At 41.3% G+C, this 25,554-nt stretch overlaps 1 protein-coding gene across 2 annotated transcripts; it reads left to right on the forward strand.

Moving 5' to 3' along the window:
* The first annotated feature begins 368 nt into the window (after nt 1-368).
* On the forward strand, nt 369-23,727 carry serpinh2 (serine (or cysteine) peptidase inhibitor, clade H, member 2). Of its 2 annotated transcripts, none has more exons than XM_020642783.3 (5): nt 369-513; nt 1,086-1,721; nt 7,219-7,311; nt 8,643-8,875; nt 21,536-23,727. In XM_020642783.3, exons 1-5 carry the CDS (start codon nt 507-509, stop codon nt 21,839-21,841), a joined length of 1,275 nt encoding a protein of 424 aa, XP_020498439.1. In that variant the 5' UTR covers nt 369-506; the 3' UTR covers nt 21,842-23,727. The 2 variants fall into 2 exon arrangements, with proteins under 2 accessions (XP_020498439.1, XP_065806770.1); XM_065950698.1 differs by having other exon boundaries at nt 409-513; nt 1,134-1,721.
* The last annotated feature ends 1,827 nt before the right edge of the window (nt 23,728-25,554 follow it).

Consider the following 25,554-nt stretch of genomic DNA (forward strand, 5'->3'; position numbering starts at 1 on the left):
GGCTATTTAATTATGGTTTTGTAAAGCATAAATGGATTATTCCTGCATAAACCAGCTGCCACAACTGACTTTAAAGCTATAGCCGGAGATTTTTCTCTGATGTAGGCCTCTAACAATCTTTAAAATAAATTCTACAATTTTAACATTAGGCTATAAAGCCTATATTTAATTAGTGAGCTATTACAACAAAAAACTGAATTGAAACTTAGTGTTTTTCTTATCGTAAATCGTATTTTCTTGGCGTAAACCACAGGATATTGAATGATATCCTCTAATAATCTTCGGGGTTTTCGCATTGATCTCCACGGTTCCTATGTGCGCTCGGTTCATGGGACGCCTGGAAGTTTCTGGAAAAAGCAGTGAAAGCTTTCCGGGGGTGAAGCTGAGGGGAGACTGACAACTTCCTCTGAGAGCTGCCACGTCTGAGCCCAGTCCCAGCTTCACTTCCTCCTCTGGAGCACCCAGCTATCAGGATAGCAGCGGAGGAGAGGGATACACTTGAATTTATGAACGGTAAATTTGAACAAACACCTTCTTTGGTTTTTCGGGGTTCGGATATCACAACAAACTAGACCGAGCTAGATAGCAGATGTTTCCCGTCACCTCGTCTGTCCCCGCTTCGACGAATAAGTCTTGGTGTATGCAAGACAAAGATACTCTCTCTTCCTCCTCCTCCACTTGTTCGTCTCTAAACTGGAGACCTTTCTTTTTGAAACTTCGCTGAAGTTAATTGTCACGCTGCTGTTTTTGGCGCAGTGGGTGAGATAATAACAATGTCGTCAAGTGGGGAGGAATTTACAAAATCAGGTTTACTGCTGTGGCACTGTATGAGCAGAGGCTGCTGTTTGCACAAGTAGGAGTTCAACAGCAAAGAGAAAACCCCGAGGCTGTGTTTATATTGCTTTATCTTAAATATGAACAGTGCAATAACAGCATGAGCAGCTATTACTCTCTTTGAAATCTGTAAAAAAAAAAAAAAGTGCGTTGAGTAGAGCTACATTACTTGCATTATGAAACAAGAGGAAGCTCTAATTGTTATGCATGCACAGTTTCATTTTTTTCCTCTTCTCTCTGCTTTCACACAGCTGCCATGCTGCTCAGAATTTCTTTCTATATCCTAATTTTGTCGCCAGCTCTCCTGGTGCAGGCCAGCGCTGCAGATTCATCCAAGAAGAGCCCCACTGCCAGCCCTATATCACACCCACCTGCCCTTCTGGGTGACCCCAGCTGGGCCCTGGGTCTGCGCCTGTACCAGGCCATCCGCTCTGATTCCAGCTCAGTGAACACCCTGTTCTCCCCTCTGCTCGTGGCCTCCTCACTTGGTGCGCTTGGTGAAGGGTCAGCGAGCGCCACTGCCAGCCAGCTCAAAGACCTCCTGAAGACTCCAGCCCCCGCCAAAACTGGAGCAGACCCTGCTGATGTTTTATCTGGGGCGCTGAAGAGCTTCACTAACGCCAATGGCTCGAGCTTTAACCTCCACACATCGTCAGCTTTGTTCTCCAAGCAGGCTCCTCAACTCAGCCAGAAGTTTGTGAAGGACGTCCAGGCTCGATTTAGATTGCAGCATCAGACACTGGAAAAGGGAGACTCCAAGGCTGACCTGAAGCAGCTCCACAGCTGGGCTAAAACTGGACTCGGTGGGCTTGAGGGAGCTTCTTTAGCAGCTGAAATCCAGGCTAAGGCTGGAGCAATGATACTGGCCAATGCACTGCACTTTAAAGGTGAGTAGAATAATGCACATATACACAAGTAAAATAGTTCCCACTTGGTCTTTTCTAATTGAGCTGAAGGAAGAAACAAGCATAGGTTACTGAGTTGGGGGCTGATATAGAGTATTTAATAAATAATAAAGACCATTGACTGTTAAATAATATGGACAGCTCATCTCTGACTACTTCCACTGCACTAAAGTGAAACCAAAGTAAGCAGCGATAATCCTGACATATTGCGCTGAAGACGTGCAGAAGTTAACTTACTAGTGAAACCACGGCTTGGCGCCATGCACACATGTAGAGTTCAACGACAGTAGAACAATAGAAAAAATCACTGTGAATATTAAATACATAAATACTGGAGTTCATCAGGTAACAACAGGAAACTGAGAATGTATAAAAAAAGTCCATAAAACCATCATATAAACCAAAATAAAACTCCTCGGTCATCAGCGTCATCATTGGAGTTAAGTCATTTGATGCAATAGTCGACAAACATGTCATAGCACTACAGTCAACAGAATGTTTCATTATAGTGATTATCTTGTGGCATATCTGATTGGATGTGAATGTGTCGCATAGAAGCCAGGCTGGACTGAGTTTTGCTGAAATAGACTGCTGTGCTCTGTAATTGTGGAGTCATTTGTAATTATGCTATGTCTCAGTACTGAAGTTGTGTGCTGCATTGCATGAGAAGTCTTTCAAGAGTTCAGTGTTAACACAGCAGTGAGACCCTACACGCCAGCATGCCCGCCACATAGTATGTGCCAGCATGCCCGCCAGTGTGCATGTCTGCCTGTGTGTGTGTGTGTGTGTGTGCAATGCGTTGGACTCCAGCTGGTGGACACAGCAAATAAAGGATGATTCTGGGGTCCATCACTGAGAGCTTATTCATCTTCCATTGGGGGTGATGTGTCATCTTAAATAATTGAGTAACAAGTGTCCAGACTCTCTCCCTCGGTGTCACACCTAACATCTGTGCATGGAGCGCTCCAAGTCTGCGGCGACACAGCTTGGCTCGGATCTGTGTTCTTTGTGACGTTTTGCAGTGGTGGAAGCTAGTCAAAGCTTCACGTCGGGGAGAAGCAGTAACTTAGTCACCCCATCTGTCATTTAACAGTCGCATCCCAAAAATATCATCCTCATTTGAAATTCAGCGTACAATCCTTTAATGTAACTTTAATTTTGCGGTGAAGGGTGTCAGTGTTTGTACAACTAGATTCACATAATGAGCCAAAGACATAGCTATTTTTTATATTCATGATAACTCTTCAGGAATTTAATCTACCATCTCTCCGTCTTCCTCAGAGCACAGCCAACATTTGCCTGCTGACGTAGAATCTCGTTTTTTATTTGCGGTCCTCACAAAAAGATTATGTGTTAAATATAGCCTTCTGTTTCACTCGTTCTTATTGTGGCTTGTGGCACAGTTTTTTGTGCTTTTGTCATTGTTTATCTCGAATCTAATCTACCCCGTCTCCTCTTCATCCCACATGTCTCCTGTTCACATCCTTATCTGCCTCTATCTGCCTCTATTCCTGCTGTTTCCTCCTGCAGATATTCTTTTTTTATTACATGCAAAGAAGGCTGCTGAAGTGAAAAACAGGTTGCCAACAGATAGACAGCCCTTTGAAAATAACATTCCCTGACAGACTATATATTTGATAAGCAATTTAATTAATTTTCTTTGTTTGATGTTTGACTTCATTACAAAATTAGTTTCTCTGTGAACCGACCCTCATTGGTCGGTTCATTAATTTTGTGGAGGAAATATACAAATTCGATTACACAGCAGATTGCAGCACACAAATTAGATTACTGAAAATTGGATTCCTTTAGTTTTGACTCATAATTTAAAAGTGGTCGATAGTTTGCCGCTTGCTCTTACAAGCCAACTCTGGTTTGTTCTAACTTTTTTCTTTATTGTCTTTCAGTTTAAGGGTCCTGAGTTCATAGTGTGTGATAATATACAGCCTTCAGAGATTGGTGCTGAAATTCTTTTGGCAACGGAACAGGATTTAACCTGGTTACCTGTTTCTATTTGTTTCACTTTTTTTGTACCCTTCAGTTCATTAATGATGAATACAAAAAAAGCTTTCTTTTCTGTTCTGCTCTTCACCACATTCAAGATAGAGAAGGTCAGAGGCAATAAGTAGTGGGACATGTTTTGCGGAACATGTAGCAAGCAAGAGGACTGCAAAGAAAGAGGAGGGGAATGAAGTAAAAAAAAGAATGGGCAAAAGTACAGATTGAACTTTGAGAAATGTAAAGAGAGAGAGGGTGGCTTGCTGAGAGTGAAAGAGATTGACAGACATAGTGGAGGGATGTAAAAAGGCCTACCTTGGGAGTTCCGGTCCACGCTAGTTAATTAATTCAGGCTTTGTTCCTGTTTTAGACAAACAAACACTCGAGACGGAAGAAGAAAAATAAGATTGTGAGGGAGGGAAAAAAAACAACAACAAGAGAGAAACTCATACACAAGATAACACAAAAAACATAGGGGACTAGAGGAGGGAAGAAAAGCAGGAGAGAACAACAAGTCCCCGCATATTTAACCTCTAATAATAGCTTCTGATGTACCACCATTTCTTGTAATCAAACGTTGATGCAGGAGGAGAGGGAGCGAGTCAGTCTCATTGATTCCTCCTCTGGTCTTTGCCTGAGGTTTACAGTATGAATTGGGAAATCCTTGAACTATTGGATTTCTTAGATCTGCATCTGTTTCATTCTTTATTGTTGATAGACGTGAATGAATTTGGTTTTCTGTGATCTTTTGAAATAAGATAATGTCATTGAAACTTGAACAGGCCTTGTTGTGTACACACAAGCCCACACACAGAGATCAACAGTCTTGACTGGTGAGGTCATGAAATCCCTGCCTGATAGCACTTTCTTAGCATTTGAACATAAGAATGAGCGCACACTGAGGAGAAAATTATTCATCATTATGACTTCATTTTAACAACACGGCTGCCACTTCAGGTAACCTTCTTAAGCCAGTTGTTTTTGAATTCCTGTGCAATCACATTTCACTCTCTGATCTTACAGGAAGTGTAGCCAATGTCTGAGACTTGAGCTAGCATGCCTGGGAGGGAAACTCACATGTCGTTTTTTCTGTGACTTGTAATTGGCTGGGGTCCAATTCGGCACTGGAAAGCTACCTCGAATACTGAAGCAATGATTTAATATATAAGTCAGTGTAAAAGCTTATTTTTCTCCAAGTGAAACAATTAAAAGCTGCACCAATTTTACACATGGAGTTCAGTTTACAAGTCATAAAAAGTGCAAGACAGTCAATGAAAGAAGTTATAGGATCTATTATGATTTTTGTCTGCTTTGATGTTTTAACTTTACAATGACTATTTTCTGAAATATATAAAATCATACAAGACTGGATTCATAAGTCTTGATCATTTATTGTAGCCACGATAGCATTTCTGTAATGATAGCCTCAATGTCATTGGTTTGTTTGGCCATCACGGACGATCTGACACCAGCATTGTCTGCTGTACGTCTACTCTTGACATGGTAATGATAAATGGACTCGAGCTTGTACAGTGCTTTTCTAGTCTTCAGGCTACTTAAAGCACTTTTACACCGCAGGTCACACCTACCCATTCAAACACTGATGGTAGAGGCTGCTTTGTGTCATTCACAAAGAGACATGAGTACCAGTCATAGTGTCCATCAGTATAAACTATTCCCATTCATACACACTTATACGCTGCCAACCAAGTGTCTAGCTCAAGGACACATTGGACATGTGGATTGAACCCCTAACCTTTTGGTTAAAAGACGGCTGACCCTACCAACTGAGCCACAGCCAGCCATGCAAGGGGTCAAACACACTCTACATCTACAAAGGTCATTTCTGTGACCACTGAAGTTGATATCAGACCGACTTTTATTGTAAATAAGTCATGCAAAACCAGAAAGTGTTTTTTGTTTGCATCAAACAACAGAAAAGTGTCAGCATTATGTTAAAATAACACACGTAAATCATTCAACCCTTGTTGTCATTAACAGGGTGTTAGCATGCCGGAGTGCCTTAATACAGACTGTAGTAACTTGGCAATCGCAGAAAGACTCGTCCTTAAGCATGTCTAGATTTGTTTAAGTTTTACTGTGAATGGGAACATTGTTTACAAAAAGAGCTTTATATTGTATTGGAGAAGAAATTACACTATTGATACCATAAACTCATTTAAGATTTCTACTAAAATAAAAAGTCATTATCTTTTCTGCCCCATGTTAGTTATCAGAAACATTGCAGGTTTAAAGCACTGAGGCATTGGCTTCACCCCCAGTAGGGGTGGCAGTAGTAGCTCAGGGTGGGGAACCGGTGGGTCGCCGGTTCAAGTCCAGGTGCGGACCATGTCTGGAAATTGGTCTGGTAGCTAGAGAGGTGTCCGTTCATTTCCTGAACTACTGCCAAAGTGCCCTTGAGCCCCCCCCCCCCCCTCCCCACCAGTTCAGGATCTCTCACTCTGACAACTCTCTATAAATACATCCAAAGGATCCTGTTTGTGCATGTGTGTGTGTAGCTTGTTCAACAACAAAGTGTAAAATTAAAATTGAATTTCCCCTCGCTGGATTAATGAAGTACATCTTCTTCTCCTCTTTCTTCTGAAACCCAGAGGATATTTGTCCTGGTATTACTCAAATAACAACATTTAGTATTTGAAGCTTCACTCTGTTTTCTGTCAGTTTGAATTTGGGACCTTTGTTCACTTCTACAAGCCATTCAAACATGTCACTTTGGAGTTTTGAAGCTTGCAATGGGATGGGTATAATTACAGTTATATTGTGACATTCTCAAGATTAATTGACTATTGATGAAATGAAGAATACAAGGCTCTTCACTTTTTGTCCTTTTTTTTAATACGGCTATTAAATGATAGAGCAAAACTAATTTGTCACTGGACTTCTTTTTGTGTCAAAATGATGTGTTTGGCCTTCTTGCACCTTAGTATTGTGTGATGAATGTGCTGATCTTTTTAAAAAGATTAATCAATAATAAAAAAAAAAAATTCTCATTTTTGGCCCTCTCTAGGGTGTCATTCACAAAGAGACATGAGTACCAGTCATAATCTTTTGACCTCCTGGCTCAATGTGTCTCTTGAACTATTGAATGGGGCAAGCAGCTTTGTGAAAGTGTTGTGAGGTAACAGTAATTCCACTCCTCTTAGACCCATCTAAATTGACAGCTGTCAGGGGGTTAGCAGGGTCGAGTGAGTGAACCTTATAACTGCCTCAGTGTCGCTCTCTCCCCTCATCAGCTTTGAAAGAAGAGAGACACCTTTTAATGGGCGGTAGATTTTGAGGAATCCTGAGCAATGCCAGCTAGTGTCACAGTGCATCATCTGTATTTATGAACATGGCATTGTTTAACCTGATGTCCACCTTTTCACCTCCATTAATCATTCAGCATTTTCTCACAGCCTATCCACGTCCAGCACACAGTATTCACAATGACTTCTTCCTGTGTGTGTGTGTGTGTGTCCAGGGCTTTGGGAGAGAGAGTTCAGCCAGGAGAGCAAAGATCTTCGTACTTTCTTGGGAAAGAAATACACCAAAGTGATGATGATGCACAGAGCAGGTAAAAAAAAAAAAAAAAAAAAAAAAGAAGCACAGTCTGTCGCTGTTGTTCTCCATCCAGAAAAATAAGTGCAGCAAAAAGCAATTTAGTCCTAAAATGCCTGGAACATCTGTAAGGTCCAATCTGCTTCCCTACTATTTATCACTGTTTACCTTATGACTTATTTAACATGCACTTCATATTTTATGAATCGTCTTGCAACAACAGCAAAGCATAGTTTGTTTCTGCTGTAACAGCAGTAAAAGATGTAGGAAAAGGATGGATTGTATTTGCTTAAATATTATATCATAATGCCTTTTCTAATTTATGACAAAGTTTATTTCAGTGATTCATTGAAATCCTATCAAAGAAATTCTACCAGATACGTGTGTTGCACATCTGCTCCGCTCTGTTACAGCTCTATGCTCCCTCGTCCGACAATCAATCAATCAATCAATTTTTATTTGTATAGCGTCAACTCATAACAAGTGTTGTCTCGAGACACTTTACAAAAAGCAGGTACAAGACCTTACTCTTTGTCTTTTAACATTACAAAATACCATACTTATTGCTTTATTATAATCACCCACAGGCTGCGTTTTCTGAACACAGCACGGAGAAGCACAGCCGGACAGCTGGAGTTCCCGCAGTAATTTCAGAAACAGTGCAAGATAATGAGATATATGTGGTTAAAGACCCTAAAAACCCTTATAAACACAACAACAAACACACATAAGGTCATTGTTCTGAACCGTCAAAACAGAGCGGATTATTCTGAAGATTGTTTTGAAAAATTTTGGTGTGTGACTTCCTGTCCCGCTCAATCTGCTCAGTAGAAAAATGGATGCACCGTGCTACATTAAATTAATGCCAAAAATAGAATCCTTGCGTATCTGCTGCAGAGGGCTCTGGCCTGCCGGAGGTGGGAGGGAGCTGAGACGCAACGAAGTGGAAGCACACACATTGACTAAAGTAAAAACCTATCAGCTCCATTGTTATTTTTGGGCATTTTGTGCCTTTAATGGAGAGATAGGACAGTGGATAGAGTCGGAAATCAGAGAGAGAGAGAGTGGGGAATGACATGCGGGAAAGGAGCCATAGGTGGGATTTTAACCCGGGCCACCCGTTTGGAGGACTACAGCCTCTGTACATGGGGCGCAAGCACTAACCACTAATTCACCAGCCCCCCCATATAACCCTGTTTTCCTACCCTGTTTTTAATATTTCCCTGAACAAATTTAGAAGAAAACTAAACTCAAAAGCAAAACATTTACATTATGCTTTCATTCTCTACTTAACTCTCCTGTGTTGTCTTCATCCCGTTGTACTCCTCTGCCTGACCTCTCCTTCAGGTTTGTACCGTCACCATGAAGACATTGCAAACATGCTGCAGGTTCTGGAGGTGCCTCTATGGGGAGGAAAGGCTAGTGTTGTGTTCCTGCTGCCCTTCCATGTTGAGGGTCTGGAAAGGTTAGACAAGCTTCTGACCCTGGAGCTGCTGACCAAGTGGCTGGAAAAGACCAATAAGACCAGTGTGATCATCTCCATGCCCAAGGCCAACATCACCAGCACATTAAGCCTGCAGGTCTGTAAAAAAACGCTTTTGATTATTATAGGTGAAAGATTTAGAGATACACCAACTCATACATGTTCTAGTAGACATAGTAAACTCCCCAAACTGTTTTGATGTCTTAAGAGTTAGGGTTGTTTAAATTTAGGCCGCAAAGGGGTTCTGGTGAATATTATTCAGGGTAGGCCTGGATGATAGATAACAATAATTATCCTGTTAACATTTTTCTCAGTAGAAATATAACACATTTTTGATAAATGTTTGATAGATTTAAAACTGTAATTACACCAACCAAACACTGGAGAATGGGGGGCGATTATGCACCTTATATGCTACTTGCACATAGTTATTTTCAGAGGATATACTTGATTTCTATTACATTTAAAGTGTGAAAAATCACATATTAAGCCTTTAAAGAGAAGATTAAAAAGACGACAAACAGCCAATCATGTTGCAAGGGCAAGGGTAGGAAGGCGTTACAGATGTTTTGAGCTAAATGGAAACAGCCGTTATGAGCGATAGCGACTCTGAAGGAAACGCTGCCTACCAACTCAAAGCATGGAGAAAACATCTTCAACAAGAAAGGTTACTCAACTTGAGGAGTTGGGAGATATTTTGGCTATTTACAGTCCGACAAAAAACAGAGGAAAGTGTTCTGTAAACTGTGCAGCTGAAACAGGCAACACAATGAACCTTTTCCATCATTTTAAACAATATCACCCGTTAGAACACATCGAAGGACAGAAATGACCAAACACCCAGAAGTCAAAATTAAAGAAAGTAATAGTAGTAAAGAAATTATGATTTGACATTTTTTGTGATAATTATAGACATCGACGTATATGACATTTTTTATCCTGATAACATTTTTAGTCATATTGCCCTGCCCTAATTCAGAGAAATAATGTCATTGCTGATGAAAGTTAAGGGCCAACACAATAGTACAGGGATCTCTGCACTTTGTTCGAGTAAACAAGATGTAGCTTAATTCAGCTGGTTCATTTGTTTTATTTGTGATTAAACGTAAGCGATGTGATGCAAGAAGCTCTCAGCCACTTTTATTTATTTCAAAGTAGCTCCCGGATGAAAAGATGTTGAAGACCCCTGGTTGCAGCCTAATGCATCATGCCTGTGTTCTGCAGCAGGCAGAGGTGTAAGTGTGACATGTTAGTATGAAACACTGCTGATAGCTTGTTGCTCACCTGAGAGGTAGAGTGACTTCATGTGGAAAAGTGCTGATCAAAGAGGCTCCAGTAGTTTTTCTTCATGTGACTGTCTGCACTGTGTAGCACATCTGTGACAGCTTGTTCCACTTCAGGGTTATATCTTAATTCCAGGTACGTGCTGTAGGTTTGTGGTTGCATCCTTTTTTTTCCTCTTCCCTGTGATTGCTATCATTATTGTATGGCCTGGCTCAGGTTAAACCTTTGTAAAGTTGTAGACTGAGAATGAACGAGCTCTATATTTTAACTCCAATGATCTGACAGTCAGCTAACAAGACAAAGAATACTCTGAATAGACTCTGTTATTGAGACATAACATAAGAGGAATATGAAAAAATAACAAAGAATAAACACAAAATCTGTAATATTTCTTTTTACACGTCTTCCTTTTTGTTTTCTGTTGCTTAATTTTTTAGAGGTGGGGTAAAAAATCAATACAGTATGGTATTGCGATATTTTGTGTGTTGATATAATATCGTCCCAGGGCAGCCAAGAATCGATATTTTTAATATGATATTTTAGATGTGCTTTTTTAATTTTTAACTGCTGAAGGGGTTGTACTATTTATTTTGAACAAGTCGCATGGTTAAGAACTTATGTTAAAGTTCAATTAGACTGAAATACAAATAAAACGACAGAAGTGAGAAGAACAGACTGAGAATTGTATCTTATTTGACGAAACAGTTCTTGATTTAGTTTAGTGTAGTGGACATAATGTGCAGTTAAAAAGCTTAATCGCAATATTTTGTATCGCAATTCTCAGCATATCGCAAAATGTTAAAAATCCCAATAGATCATTTCACGTCTCGAGTATCGCCATAATATCGTATCGTGGGGCCTCTGGTGATTCCCACCCCTATCATACAGGGTCAGCTCTCATTCCCTTTAAGAGCCAGTATGCATAAAGGCTGGCGTTGGGATTTTTTGCCTTTTTTGTGATTCACACGGTGGATTTGATTCTTTATTCTTAAATATTATGAACTGCGACTTCAGACTTTAGTTAACCTCCTGTTAGTTATTCCCCTGAGCCGTGTTTACATCAGGTCAATTTACATGCAAAGTTAAGCTACGAGCTAACTAAAGTGTGCTAACATAAGCCTGCTTACATAATGATGCAGACCACAGGCAGATTTAGCTCGAGCAAAGGACAATTTTGAATGGTGCTTAATTATGGTGTGTTCCATTTGATACTCCTTCGTGTGAACACAAGTGGATGGGGGTTGTAGGTGTGCAACTGGAGGAGAGCGGAGGATTCACTTTGGCACAGGTGTCACCAAACAGCAGTTGGTTTGGGTTTCATGGTGGTTCTCAAGGGCGACATCTACTAGATCAAAAAGTTGCACATTCTTCCTTGCAGTGAACATATCTGCTGGAATCCATGGTTTTATTCTTCTAATCCGTGCATAATGTCTGTATTTATATCTTGTCATTGTAAATCATAGCTCTGTTTAGGAATAACTACAAATCAAACTCTGCTGAATAAGGTGTAAGTGTGTGAGTGCTTCTGTTTCTGCTCATATGACGCATGTTGGATAGCTCAGCGTCATTAAAAACTCAACTTAAATGTATCAGCAAAACATATTTAAGTGAAGAGTTATGGAGCTGCTATGCTGCAACAGCACATAGCAGGGCTATGAGGGCACACGTTCATCTGCTATTTACACCATGACAAATGTGTCAGGTGGAAATAGGAAAGATTTAGAAATAAAAACAAACTAATATTAGAAATTGAATCAGCCTTATTTCCAAAATCATCTTACCTACCCTGGAAGCTGCTGGTGTTTTGGGTGTTCTTTGTAGCGGTCCATCAAAGTAGAAGTGGTTGGGTCTTTTTTGATGGTACTCTGGTCATTGTTTCCTTGATTTGCAGTTGGCACATCAGCCTGAGGTAAAGATTGGATTCACAGTTCATTAGACGATGACCGGAAACCACAGGCTGTTCAGCTTTCTAATATACTAGTGGAATTCGACAGATTAGGTCCTATATGAAGCTTTGATTGCAGTTTCATTGAAATGATAAGACGTCTCACATCTCCTAAAAATCTGGTCGTCATTTTAACTTCTTCATCTTGTTCTTTAGTTTGTCCTTGTCTTGTCTTCTTTGTTCTCTGCTTTTGTTTTGGCCATCTCCTCTCTCTGGCTTTGACTCTGCTTATCTTGATTCTCTTCTATCAAGAGAATTGTATTCCCTATTCATGTATTTCCTCCTTTCATTGCTCTGTTACCTCCTCTCACTCTGTCCTTGCTTCTTGTTGCGCTGCCTCCTTACTGTTTGGTCTGCGTGTCACTTCTTCCTCTTTTACTGCTTCCTTAAGGAGTTCTTCACCTGTGACCTCAGCGTCTTGCCTCTTTCTCTGCCTCTTTGGAGCTTGTTGCTACTGAACAAGTGGCCTTGCTTGCCCCCTTCCAGTTCATGGTGGATACTGACACCCCAAAGTTCAAATGTCACCCCTTCACACAGTTCTCCTCTACTCAATGAAGCATTGGACATCCAGCTGTACTCACAGCATTGGCTGTAACAGACTTCAGCAGTGAATCAAACCCTGACTGCAAACAGGTCAAGAGGGGCTCGAGGATGACCATGACATGGTCCACAAACCTCCTGTGCAGGAGCACAAAGTTTATTCCACAGCCCTGCTGGCAGTCTGGCTGCTGCTGTTGACCTCAGAGCCAGCCGGTAGCTGGTCAGTTTCCAAAGTCTATGCGTAACGATAATACGAATGGGAGTCTGTTTGTTTTGTTTTATTTTGAAATTGACCAGAAGCTCTCTGCTGTTTTCTTGTCTGACTTCTGGCCCAGGTCGATCTTTTCTGGTCAGCTTGATGCGTGCTTGCAATTGTCTCCGTCTTAGAGACTAGACTAGGTGTGTATTTGAAACAGAGTGGAGTAGAGTGGCGCTGCTGGCACGCTCCGGTGACAGAACACAGCGCGTGATGTGGAAACCGTAGCTTAGACTAAAATGGCAGCAAACGGCTTCGTAGTGTGCAGAGGACACTGTTCAGTTAAATTCAAGTCAGATCATTCACAATTGTCAATGGAAAACTTCCAGAGTCCAAGGTTGAAGTCGGTTCTGTGTTTCAGTTCAGTAGCAGCTAAATCATAACAAATATTCAATAAACACATGCTAACTAGGAAAGGGAGAGGGAATCTGCTCTTGTGCAGTTGTACAACCAAAATATCAAACGTCAGAGATTCCACTGACCGGTCAGGAGCAGCTGATCAGGCTGTGATTGGCCCAGAAATCAAGACCAAATCACACTGAAATCATACTGTGCATGTTTGGCTTAAGTCTACATTTTGAATGCTGATGTGAGGATTGCATTCAGTCCTGTGGCTAATTTTGGATCTTTATTTTAAGCTATTTCTTACCTTGCATATTCTGCACGTCGGATGGAAATTTTGTGTGCTGACTTCAGATTAGCTTAAACAAGCTAGCTGTACACACTGATTGCTATGTGGAGGTTGTCTATGTTCATATTGTATGCATGTGAACGCTCAGACTCTGGTTTTAGTACTCATAACAAACTCTGGCGCTTTCTATTAACATTTTCTGAGCCATACAAACTCTGCATCAGCTCAGCGTTTATTTCCCAAGCTCAAAACATTTGCAAATTGAACTTTGCAGGGATGCATCTTCAACTCACTTCCCACAACTTACATCGAACTAACGTCTGTTTGCTTCCTCTTACATCCTTCCCCTTGAATTTGCAGTCACTCTGTTGTGAAATTTTTGCATCACACCCAGTCTGAGCACTCTGAGTCAAAGAGAGATACAATAGGTTGTGGTTTAACACTTGTGAATGAGTGAGAAAGATGGAGGAGAGGGTTAGTTGGACCTGACAGTTACAGAGGGCATGCCAGTAAAGCCCATTTCCCCCGAGCAATGTACACTGACTGAAACCTATTACCACATCCTCTTTAGATGTACATTGTAACCTCATCATGGACTGATGAAATCCACTTTGCCCTCTTTTTTAGTTTAACAAACATCTCTTTAGAGCTGTGCTGCCATGTTATTTTGCTAGACGTGCCCTGAAGAACAAGCTTTTGACATTAACATTGTCGGGACGCTCTGGGGAGAAGGCTGTAATCTAGAACTAAGGCTTGAAACAACTCCCCTTGACACAGCTATGACTTTGCCAGGGAAAAGAGCAGAAAACATTCTGTTGCATACAAATGCTCTTATGTCTCTGCAGGAGAGTTTTGCCCAACGTAAGAAAAAACTTTTCCCTCACGTAAATAAGTAAAAGTAGCTGTACTTTGCTCTCATTATGTAACCTAATTATGGATAAGCACTTCAATGTTTTGGCTGCTGTTTCTCCGACTCGTCACGAGTTGTCTCCCTCCGTTTGCTCTCTCAAGAAAAAAAACAAACAAGTGCATTTGAAGAATCATTATGAAAGGGCTTAAGCTCTGAGTAAACCCTCAACCCACTCCAATCTTATTTCGTCTGTCTGCCCAACCCATTTGGCCAGTGACAGCCCGCCATATCTTCTGCGACAATCATTTTTCCAATTGGGTCAGGCAAATAATTGCTCATCACCGTGCGTTAATGCTGTTTACCACTCTGTCTGTCAGTGCTTGGGACGGCCATGGACTCCTGAGTAATCTCAGGGCGGCATCTGGGCAAACAGAAGATCATAGAAGAGTGCGTGTGTGTGTGTGTGTTTGGATGTGTGTGTATGTCAGCCAGAACACAAGTGTCCACTGTTTGAGGCAAATGAGAACAAACAAAATCAGGCACCTCTGAGCCTTTGCTTGGATTTGCTACATCTAAACACACCCACCCCCTCCTTCACCTCTGTCCCTTTTTTCTGCCAGATAAATCCCAGAGATCTAATTCCTTTTTGTAGGTCTCACCTGTGACTGTAATACGCCATCACTCAGTAAACGCACACTGGCTCTGCTGACCTAAATAGGAGTAACATTCTGCAGGCAAGTGAGCAGGAGAGGTTGAGGAGGACGAGTGGGGGTCAATGATTGCTCGGGGACAAGGTTGAGAGTCACAGAACTATATTTAGCTGGAGAATTCTCTGTTTCTTTTCTTTTTCATCTCCCTGTTTGCTGTGTTCTCCTCTGGTGAAGGGCGGACTGTTGGAGTCTGTAGCCAAAGACAGAGAACCCTCTTAACAAGCCTGGCCCAGAGGTCACAGAATAAACCACCCTCATCGCTCTCCCCCTCTGTCTCTGATCCAATGCTGACCAGGCCACATGCACGCACACTCTAATGGTCGAGCTTCTGCTTCTTTTTTTCTTCAGACTGTATCTGTAGTCGGTGACTAAGACGTATGAGTGTGCACCGGAGAGCTCACTCAATCATGGCTAATGAGGTCAAAAGGCCATCAAATATTTACAAGAGCACACTCCACAGTATACAGTGCAGAAGGACAGCTCTGTGTCCTTTGAAATAATCAAATGTGCTTCACGGCCATTAGTTAAACATCTGACTAATTCTATGACTCCCTTGTCCTTTTTCATTTGTGGTCAAATTGCCTTGAGGAATAAAAAAAAAAACGATCATGTTTGTATCTGAGCAACAGAGCACAAAGAGGTAAAAGCTCATGTAAATAAGACATCCGATAGTGCTATTGCTGATGAGCCTCAATAAAGAGAGGAGAAGGCTTTGAAGGCCCCGCGAGAGCTGATGGAAAGAGAGATGTGTTTTTCTCTGTAAAGCCTGCATCATATGTGTCCATGAAATGGAGCTGTGATGATGCCAGTGCCGCATACTGCATACTTGAAACCACCCACGCACGATGTTAAGGGCAGTATTGAATTAAGCAGAACATGTCTGTAGCTGTTAAATGTGGCAACAGCTTAAACGGATCATTTGGCCAGTGGGTCTGGTAAGCTGGAGAGAAAAATGTGCAGAAAAAGTGGAGGCAAGAAAAGTTTCATCCCCTAGGGTCTTATAATCGTTTTGACAATTAAGGCATCAATTGATTGGACCAACAGGCTTGTACAACAAAGCAGGATTTGGGGTTGGCATGGTCAAGTTTGACTTTAAACTGTATAAAACATGCAGGTAGTCTAAGTGACATCACTCATTGGTTTTTGAAGAGGTGTTAATAAGCCCAATGATGGCGGTCACCACAAAGAAAATTCTGCATTCACCTTACTTTTGGTTAAACAGACAGAGGTCACTGAGGCAGGAAGCAATCTTCCTCACAAACAGCAACAACACGCTCACCTGTGAGACACGCCCCTAATTATCCATATATATGAAATATTTAGATAAATATAAGAAAATAAAAATTGTTCTGAAAATAATTCTAGCAGTACAGTGTGTACCAATGAAGTATTGATACCAATGTCTTGGAATGGAATAGGATGTAAACGTGTTTATTTCTGCTGTAAAAACTGATATTCTAATATGTGACCTAATGGCTATTCTTTGGCTTTTACAGCTGGCCTCAAGTGGACACTTGAGGAACTGCAGTTTCCACTTCTTCATAGGCTTTGTTTTATAACAGCAGAGGTTGCTGCTTGAGTCTGACCCTGTCTTTTCAGGGATAAGGCAGTGTTTCACTTCTTACCAGGGTACATGGCATTAGTTAATCATGCTGCTCATGTTTGCATTTAGACATCAGTCCGTATTAAAGCGCTGCTGCCTGATCGATCAATTGTCTTAATCCTGGAGCTTGAGCAGATCATGAGAGGGGAGGAGAGCAAGAGTGCTGAGAGACTGACACAGCATTCAGGCTTCAGAAACTGAGCATTACAATGATAATAAAATGTATATATTTTGCTGTATTTTTCCAATATCATCCTAAAGTGCTCAGTACATTGTTATCTTTGTACTCATTAGAAATGACAGTAAGCCTTGAAACATCAAATTACATTTTTATCAGAGCTGTCAGCATTAACGAGTTAATCACGATTAATTTAGGACTCAAACTAATGCATTCATATTATAAGCTCACTGTGGATAAGCCTCTGCAGAGTCTCGCTGTAGTCACAGTGATAGAAAAGAACGACACTGCTGCGTCTTTGAGTTTTTTAAGTGAAATGAGACATTCAGAGTCAGAAGTAATGTCCAACATATGACATTAAACATTTCACTTTTGTAATTTTCCTTTTTGCTGTTTTTATATAGTTTTGATCTGTAAAAAGTTCCTTTTTTCTATGATTCAGTTATTTCTGTTACCTTTGATCTACCAGAAGGTCCTTACTTTATTTCAAAATAAAAGCAGGGTTCAATCTATCAATTAATCACATTTAAAAAATGTCATCGTTTGACAGCCCTAATTTTTATTGTCCCTTGTGTCCATTTGACACTGCCAGGGCTGTGTTAGTCTAAAACTTTTAATCCTGCTGCAGCAGATTTATGATTGGAATAAACACTTTTTAATAACAGTCAGATTTAATCATGCACTAATAATGGAGGAGAATTAGGCACATTTTTCTGCCAGTTGTCCCTTCCTCATTTTGCAGCTGCAGCTGGATTATATGTTCAACCTCTTTTTGTATATATAATGTTTATAAAGAAGAATAGCATAAAGTATTGTTTATAGTAACATAGTTTGTTTAAGGTAGCATTTTCTATTCTGCTTCCATAGACTTGTTGCATCAGGTCATTTACTGCAAACAGAGGCCCTTTCATATAAACACACAACAAGATGAGACAACTTCTTCATTGAACCAGTTCATAACTGGTGCCATGTGATCCAGTTAATGAACCCAGACAAGAAATTAAATCCTGGGTTTATCGTTACAGGTGGATGGGTTTGTTTAGTCTGGGTCGGGTGGTGTTTCTTCCACTTTGTGACAATTAAAATAATGAAAGTCTATGTTGGTTAAAAGCCTTCAATAAAATATAATCTTACATTAGCCAACACTTACATTCCCAAAGTTTCTCTGACTCTATCTTGAGAATGTTACTGCCATCGTCTATTCATTCACTATCTCATCTAAATTAAATGTTACCTTTCTCTCTTTGTCTCTTCATTGCACATTTCAAGTTGGACTGATTTGACAGATTTTCATTTCTGTTTTTGCACAGGAACATGTTTTTTTGTTTAAGTTCTTACACAGTAGAAGGAAAAGGATAAACTTACTTGTACCGAGGAAATTTGCTCTACTGCATTTCCAAAAGCTATACATTGAGGATTCAATTCACAGACATAAAACATCACATACATCAATTAAAAAAGTAATTTGAAAAAGATACACAAAGACATTCAGTAATACAAAATAGTGATTAAAAAGTGTCGTTGGCATTTACTCCTTATAGAATATGTGATTAAAATCTGTACTTTGGGTGTGATAGTTATGTGGGTTCTTTGTTGGGGTTAATCATTTTAAAGGGGACATATTATAAAATGTAAAGAGACACACACACCAAAACGGAGCGTTCTGAGAGAGCTGGTTTATACAGGGTCACAAACCTTCTCTGGTGCTTGATTCATGTTATATTTTGACCAAAGCACAGCTCAGATGTTTCATTTAGACCACAGGGGACTGTTTAAAAAGGTGGAGAAGGGAGATAATATGTCCTCTTTAAGATTGCGAAAGTGCAATGCTTTGCAAGCAACAGCAGATATATAAAAAAATATATAGCTTAAGTCTTAATGCTTTATTCTTTTCTTTCTTTCTTTCCCATCATGATTATTAAGGCTGCTCTGTCTTTTAGCATCAACCTCTGTGACTCCTCACACATAGAGCTGTAACATGTCCCGGCTGCCACAACCCATCCTCATAAAACCCCCACAGGTACTCCCAACAAGCTACTTAGTGGGCCCAACCATCGAGCTGAAATAATGTGATGTGGAGTACTGCACGCCTGAGGGTTCATGCCATGCTACCTCAGGCCCGTGGTAGAATAGGCTGCTGTGGGCCAAGTAAGCCGTACACACACAGTAAGGAAACCACCAGCTGACGGTGCCTGTGGCTCTCACTCGCAGACAAATAGCCCGCTGATGTTGTGTGCGAGGCATCAGCAGTCCGCCCCGTGCTGTTCCATCCAAGATTCATGTGGTGCTACAGAGAGAAAGGGCAGCCAAAGAGCACCTCCCAAAAGGTTTTGTTTTTTTTCCCTCCCCATATAATGCAGTGCAACACCTCTGTGATGCACAAGGCCTCTGTAGACTCCTCACACTCATGGCCTGTTTCCCCCCAGTGCAACCACAGGCTCTTTGAATTTTTAAACATGTTTTAGCATCAAATAATAAAAATTAACCAGGTGCTTTATCCTTGACATGCAGCATGAGAGAGTCAGCTAGGGAAGCTAGGTCATCTGGGGTTAGTTAGTACTATTTATATGCTTCATAGAGGCATATAAGAGACTGGGAAGTGAAGTGAAGAGACTGACAGGATGGAATGAGCGGCAAGACTTGTGTAAATCAGTGTACTTCTTGTGATGAAAGATACAACAGAAAACTCAAAGTACTTGGTCTTCTCAATTCTCTGATTTTTTTTGAAATTTTCAAAATCCAAAACAAAAAACACCAACCAGAATTGACATTTTTAGACGCTTCAAATCCATTAATACCCCTTTACCTTTTCTGAAGATTATTTCCTTTTTAATTTGTGTTGAAAAATGATGCCAATGCGGAAGTGCACAATCCTGCAGTTGGTCAAGGGTCCGCTTGAGGCTGGTAGTGTCATACACACCCCATTTAAAAAAAAAGCCTGTTTTTACAGTAGAAATTAACATGTTTACAGCCTGGTACAAAAAACAAATTTGTCTGATGAGTTATTGTCCTCATGGGCACAGACTTTACGGGGGGGGGACATTTTTTGCAACACATCCGTTTAGACTTTTTCAATGTTGGGTGTCATCCATAGTTAGGCGCGTAGCTGACCAGATTGACAGGTGGAAACGATGCCATGTGTTTGTCTAGACGCTTACAACTGTCAGCTCCAGCTCTAAGCCTGTTGTTAGGTTGACTGAAAGTTAGGCTGAGTTAGAAATTTAGGCTTTGTCCATTAATATTTTACAGTCTGTGGCATGGACAAAAAAAGAATAAAGAAAGCAGCCACTGCTCCTCACACCTACATTTGTCTTCCACAATTCCAAGAATCTGCCACCTTGGCTTGTTTTTGTTTCCTTTTTAGATAAGGAGCCAAAAAAACAGAAAATGATTGCCGATGGAGATTGAGAAGTCGGGAGAGTGCTGTATACAAGGTGGGGGGTGAACCGGCCTGTCAAAGACGTAAAGGATGAGGCAGGGAGGAAAAAGACTGAGTTAGGGGGCAGAGAGAGAGATGGAATGGGATAAAATAGAGGCACATGTGGGGGCAGATGAGGAATGAGGATGGCAGAGCAGCAGAGGAAGACAGTGATGTAGTGGTAGAAGAGAGGAGAAATAATGGATGAGGACAATAGAAGTGCATTAGAGCAGGAGGTGGCATGTGTGGAGGGGAGCTAAGCATGAAAACAGTAGACAACTGTATATACATCTACTCATTTCATGTTTGGCCAATAAGCTGACATGATCCAGTTTAACCTCCTCTTTCATGCACAGCTCAACCTTAAAGTAGAAGAGCAGACGTTCTATATGGATTATTACAATTGTCCATTAGTGTGTGGCTTTGTGAACTCAGCAGAGCTCTAACAATGTGGTTTTTAGAAAAACGAAAACCCAGTCAGCCAAGCAGCACCCACAGAACATTTCCCTTCACTCAGACAACTCATCCAAATGATTTTGTGTTCCTGTCAGCCGGTAAGAGATATTTCCAATAAAGAGTTCAATCAGCTGAAGTTTAAACAATGCTTGAAAACAATATCTTCTCCCACTCGTCTCTCTCTCTCTCTCTCTCTGCAACAAACTTTTTTTTTCTTTTCTCCAGCCGTGGCCTTCTGCACATCCACATTTAAGTTCACAGCGTCACACACTCACACACACCTCCACACATGCTCTCATCTGGCCCCTGGAGAAGCCTGTCACTGTGAGTGGCCCTCTGCCATTGGAGGATAAACTACCTGTCATGCCGACGACTTTCTGTGTGAATTCATATCAGAGGCAAAACAAAGGAGGTGCTGAGGTCACGGGGCATCACTCTTAAATTATTCATCCTCTGCTTCCTCCTTCTGAATTCCTCTCAGCCTGTCGCCCACTTTGTTCTGCCAGCTCACAACAAGGGCATCTGTCAGCCTCAGTCCCAACCTCAATCTTTGGGGGATATACAGTAAATAAACATTTCTGTGAAAAAAAAACCTATTTAGTGAAGTTACTGATTGACTTGTTCAGTAGGGCATGTTTATAGTTAATCAGTGAATGTCTCCCACCTCTGAAGGTCACTGCATCATGAAATTTTAAAATGTGCTTTCCTTTCCACTCGTTGTTTTGTCGTCCTGCGTGCATAATTGATCAGCGTCCTGGCAGCTGTTTGTTCGCACACTCCTCACAGGATGTCTCCATGTTGTACGCATACAAGATTGAGAATTATTCAAGGCACTTTCATGAATTCCATCGCTCTTGTTTTTTTGTTTTTTTTCCACACATTTCAGAAGCAGTTGTCCGCCCTGGGTTTGACCGACGCTTGGGACCAGGACCTGGCTGATTTCTCTGGGGTGTCAGAGCAAAGCAAAGGGACGCTCCACCTGGGCGACGTCTTGCAGTGGGCTTCCCTGGAGCTGGCTGCTCGAGCTGGGGAAGGTGACGCAGAACTTGAGGAGGAACACATAGAGAAGCCCAAGCTGTTCTACGCCGATCACCCGTTCATCATCTTTGTCAGAGACAATGCTACAGGCGCCCTGCTGCTGATGGGAGCTCTGGACCATGCAGAGGGAGAGCCCCTCCATGATGAGCTCTAACACCCTCCTGACTTATATCTGGCTTTGTCTCTTAAGACACTCCCTTCTCAAAGACTACTCATGGTTTCTAAGTCGAGACATTGTCATTCACTGTGGCAGCCTATCACATCAGACTATGGCTGGCTGTCACACGCTGACATTGCATCGTCTCACGCTGACTGACACTGACACTGCCGAACCCGACACTTACACTTACACAGTCACAGTCACACACACACACACACACACACAAACACACATTCCAACACAGACATGACAAACTCAAATGAAAAATACTGTATCAGACATTACTGAAGTCGACAGACACAGAGAGAAAAAACAAAAGTTACTTGGCGAGACTCCCTGCTATTTACACATGTGCACCCACACACACACACACACACACATTCAAGGTCTCAGTGATGAAGTCAACACAAAGCAGAACGACAAACAAGAGTGCAGTGCCAAACACTAACATGCAGACGAGCAGAAGTGGTTACACTGACACAACACTTACCAAAGCATCGACAGAGAACCTGAAGAAGAGAGGCTCCCTGTGACACCTGAATCCTCCCTGTCAGGCAAAAGTGTGTGTGTGTGTGTGTGTGTGTGTGTGTGTGTGTGTGTGTGTGTGTGTGTGTGTGTGTGTGTGTGTGTGTGTGTGTGTGTGTGTGTGTGTGTGTGTGTGTGTGTGTGTGTGTGTGTGTGTGTGTGTGTGTGTGTGTGTGTGTGTGTGTGTGTGTGTGTGTGTGTGTGTGTGTGTGTGTGTGTGTGTGTGTGTGTGTGTGTGTGTGTGTGTGTGTGTGGACCTCACAGATCAAGGGTGCCCATGCAGCCGCTCTCAGACTCCCCGACCTGGCAGGGGCTGATTGCCGGGTCCCCTGGGCTACATCTCAGTAAGACTGATGGATCAGCCAAGTGCTTATTGATGAGCGAGCTCAATGCTAATGGCTGTAATGAGTCACACGGCCTGTCAACAACACGGAGAGGACGGGGAAACCTTTTAATCTCTTAATACCATCAGGGATCCATGTCACTGTGATGCCACTGGATACAAACATCTCTGACATAGCTCGACTTAAACGTCTCAACTTCATATTTAGAATGATTACAGCATTATTGATTTTCATTTGTATACTTTGTTTCTTAAAGCCACAGAGTGAGTGGTTGAGATATGTGAGTGAACTAAAGTAGATACTGCTCACATTAAGGTTGTATATTTGATAAGATGAACTTCAGTGTCAGTATATTTATCACTGTTTCTCCCAGTCTTAAACCAACTGAATGAATGTTATCAATATATTTGTATTTCCTGACTGCACTGACACAGGCAAAAGACAGGAGACTATTTTAGTTTTTTACCCTGAAGCAATTTGGCCGACATTGAGCCTCAAGGTTCTATAGAGGGATATTTAGAGACCTGAACTGGGATCATCAGTTATTACATTTTGAAGGACATGCTAGGCTCCTAGTAACAGTTCTGTCACACTTTCTGATCGTCTCCAACGAAGAATAACCATTCCACATATGTATGACACAAGTAAAGGAATTTAAAAGAGTCCCTCAGCATCATACCAAAAGTTGTGTGTCTTGTTATTTCTGCCTTTTATTTCTGTAATACAAAAAACTAAATAACAGGAGACACGGCAACAGACAACAGGATGTTGGTTGTTTTGTAGGTTTAATCACATTTGTTACAGATGGAATTTGCAACATCTAGGAGGAATGCTCACTAAGTCTTGTGACTGCTTTAAACAACATCAACAAACGTATACTCACACCTGTATGTTGTACATGACTTCTTCATACTCCATTCTTTAAGTAAAAAAAATCACTTTTTATTTTCATTACTATAGATTGTTTCATACTTTAATGAAATACTTAATAAATATTTTATGATCATAAAAGCCTGAGTGGTGATGGGTGACTTGGGTTGGGAACCGGAGGGTCGCCGGTTCAAGTCCCAATGCAGACCATAATATGGAAGTTGGTCTGGTAGCTGGAGAGGTGCCAGGTGCCTTACTGAATACTGCTGAACCTAAGCTGCTCTGGTGCGCTCCATGTGTAGCAGTTTGTAGCAGCCCCACTCTGACATCTCTTCACTAATGCTCGTCCACAGCTCCTGTTTGTGCATGTGTGTGAATCAGACCTATGTGTGAGAAGCATGTCTCTAAAATCAACTCTAAATCATTCACATACATCGTGTTTACACCCCAAAGTGTTCTAATGCGTGTTTGTGTGTGTGTGTTCATGTGTATCTATTACTCACACTCCTGCAGCAGTATCTCCACTTCACAACTTCTAAAATGTCTTCTCCATTTGGACTGCGGTGCTCCGCCATCATCATCTCCAGCCCTCCAATAGACATCTCCACAAACTTGTTTTTTTCCTCCTAGCATGCTTTACTGTGCATCTGCAGGGCCCTACACTCACGCCCTTTTATGGGCACGAGTGGGCGGTGCTATTTGGGAACAACAGGCACGCGCTTTCAACTTACAAACACAAAGAATTAAGAACACAGCTGCGAACAATTCAGTTATTTAAGAACATGTTAAATCCGAAGGAGAGTCTTTTTAGAAATCTTAAGAACAACCTCTTTTGAAAGTTCTTAAGAGGATATCGGTGAATGAGGCCCATTGTTGTAAAAACAAAAATAGCAGATGAGAGAGAAGTTACAAAGGGTGCTTTGGTGTTCTCATCTCCTCACAGAATTTTCTTCAAAGCAGAAATGTAAATGTGCTTCATCTGAACTCTTATGGTGCTAAGTTTCAAAAGATGCACAGCTGGTCTGCCTAATGCACAGAACATAACCAATCTGTTGCAGTAACACCTCAGCCGTGTTCCTAATTTAGCCCTTTTGCACAGGTCTGCTCAGCAACAGCCTCTGCGTGCATGTGTGTGTTCATGTACTGTTCACGTGTGCATTCATGTGTGAATAAAAGCGACTACAATGACCTCTCCGCAGTGGCCTTCTGTGCAGCAGAGACTTGTAAAGGGCACAATACCGCAGGTATACTTTGCACTGAATAAACCCAGGAGCTCAATTTAGACAAGCCGATGATGGATCCGAGGCCTTCTGCTGTGAGCACATCAATCCTGCTCATTTCAAAACCAGTTCCCTGCTGATTCACCTTCACATTTGATTCAGTTTAGAACACGCACAAACACATGCATACTCAGAGGCAGCCAGACATAATCTACTTAGAGTGGGAAAAAAAACATTCTCATTGTTGTGTAGAGCAGCTGTATGCACAGAATATACATCTGTGAGGCCATGCTTTATATGTAATCATTTGTACCAAATACAAAAAGGCTGAATAAATATGAGTGAACTTCTTCTTATTCTAACTTTCAGTATAGTTTTTAAAAGTTTTCCCATTGTTAAACGTGTGCTTGTTTGTTATTTAAATAATATTAAAGTAGCATAAAGCGGCAGCTGAAGTACATTTTGATTAAATAGAGTGTTAAAAATATCACATTTTGACTCCTTTCAATGAAGACCATGAAATCAAGATCCCTAAAGAATTGGGAGCTGATTTTTCTGAGCCTCAGTCTCGACTGAAGGACTTCAGAGCCAGAGGGAGGCCTTTAGTGCAATCAGACCTTTATTTTCTGGGATTTGTATGTTTATCAAAAAAGAAACATGAGAGTATTGGTTTAATTTCCTAAAAAATAGTTGACATTTTAAACATTCATACAGCAGATATATCAATTATATATCCTAACCTATTACA

This window comes from Labrus bergylta, chromosome 22 (genome assembly GCF_963930695.1).
Source record: "Labrus bergylta chromosome 22, fLabBer1.1, whole genome shotgun sequence".
Lineage (NCBI taxonomy): Eukaryota > Metazoa > Chordata > Actinopteri > Labriformes > Labridae > Labrus > Labrus bergylta.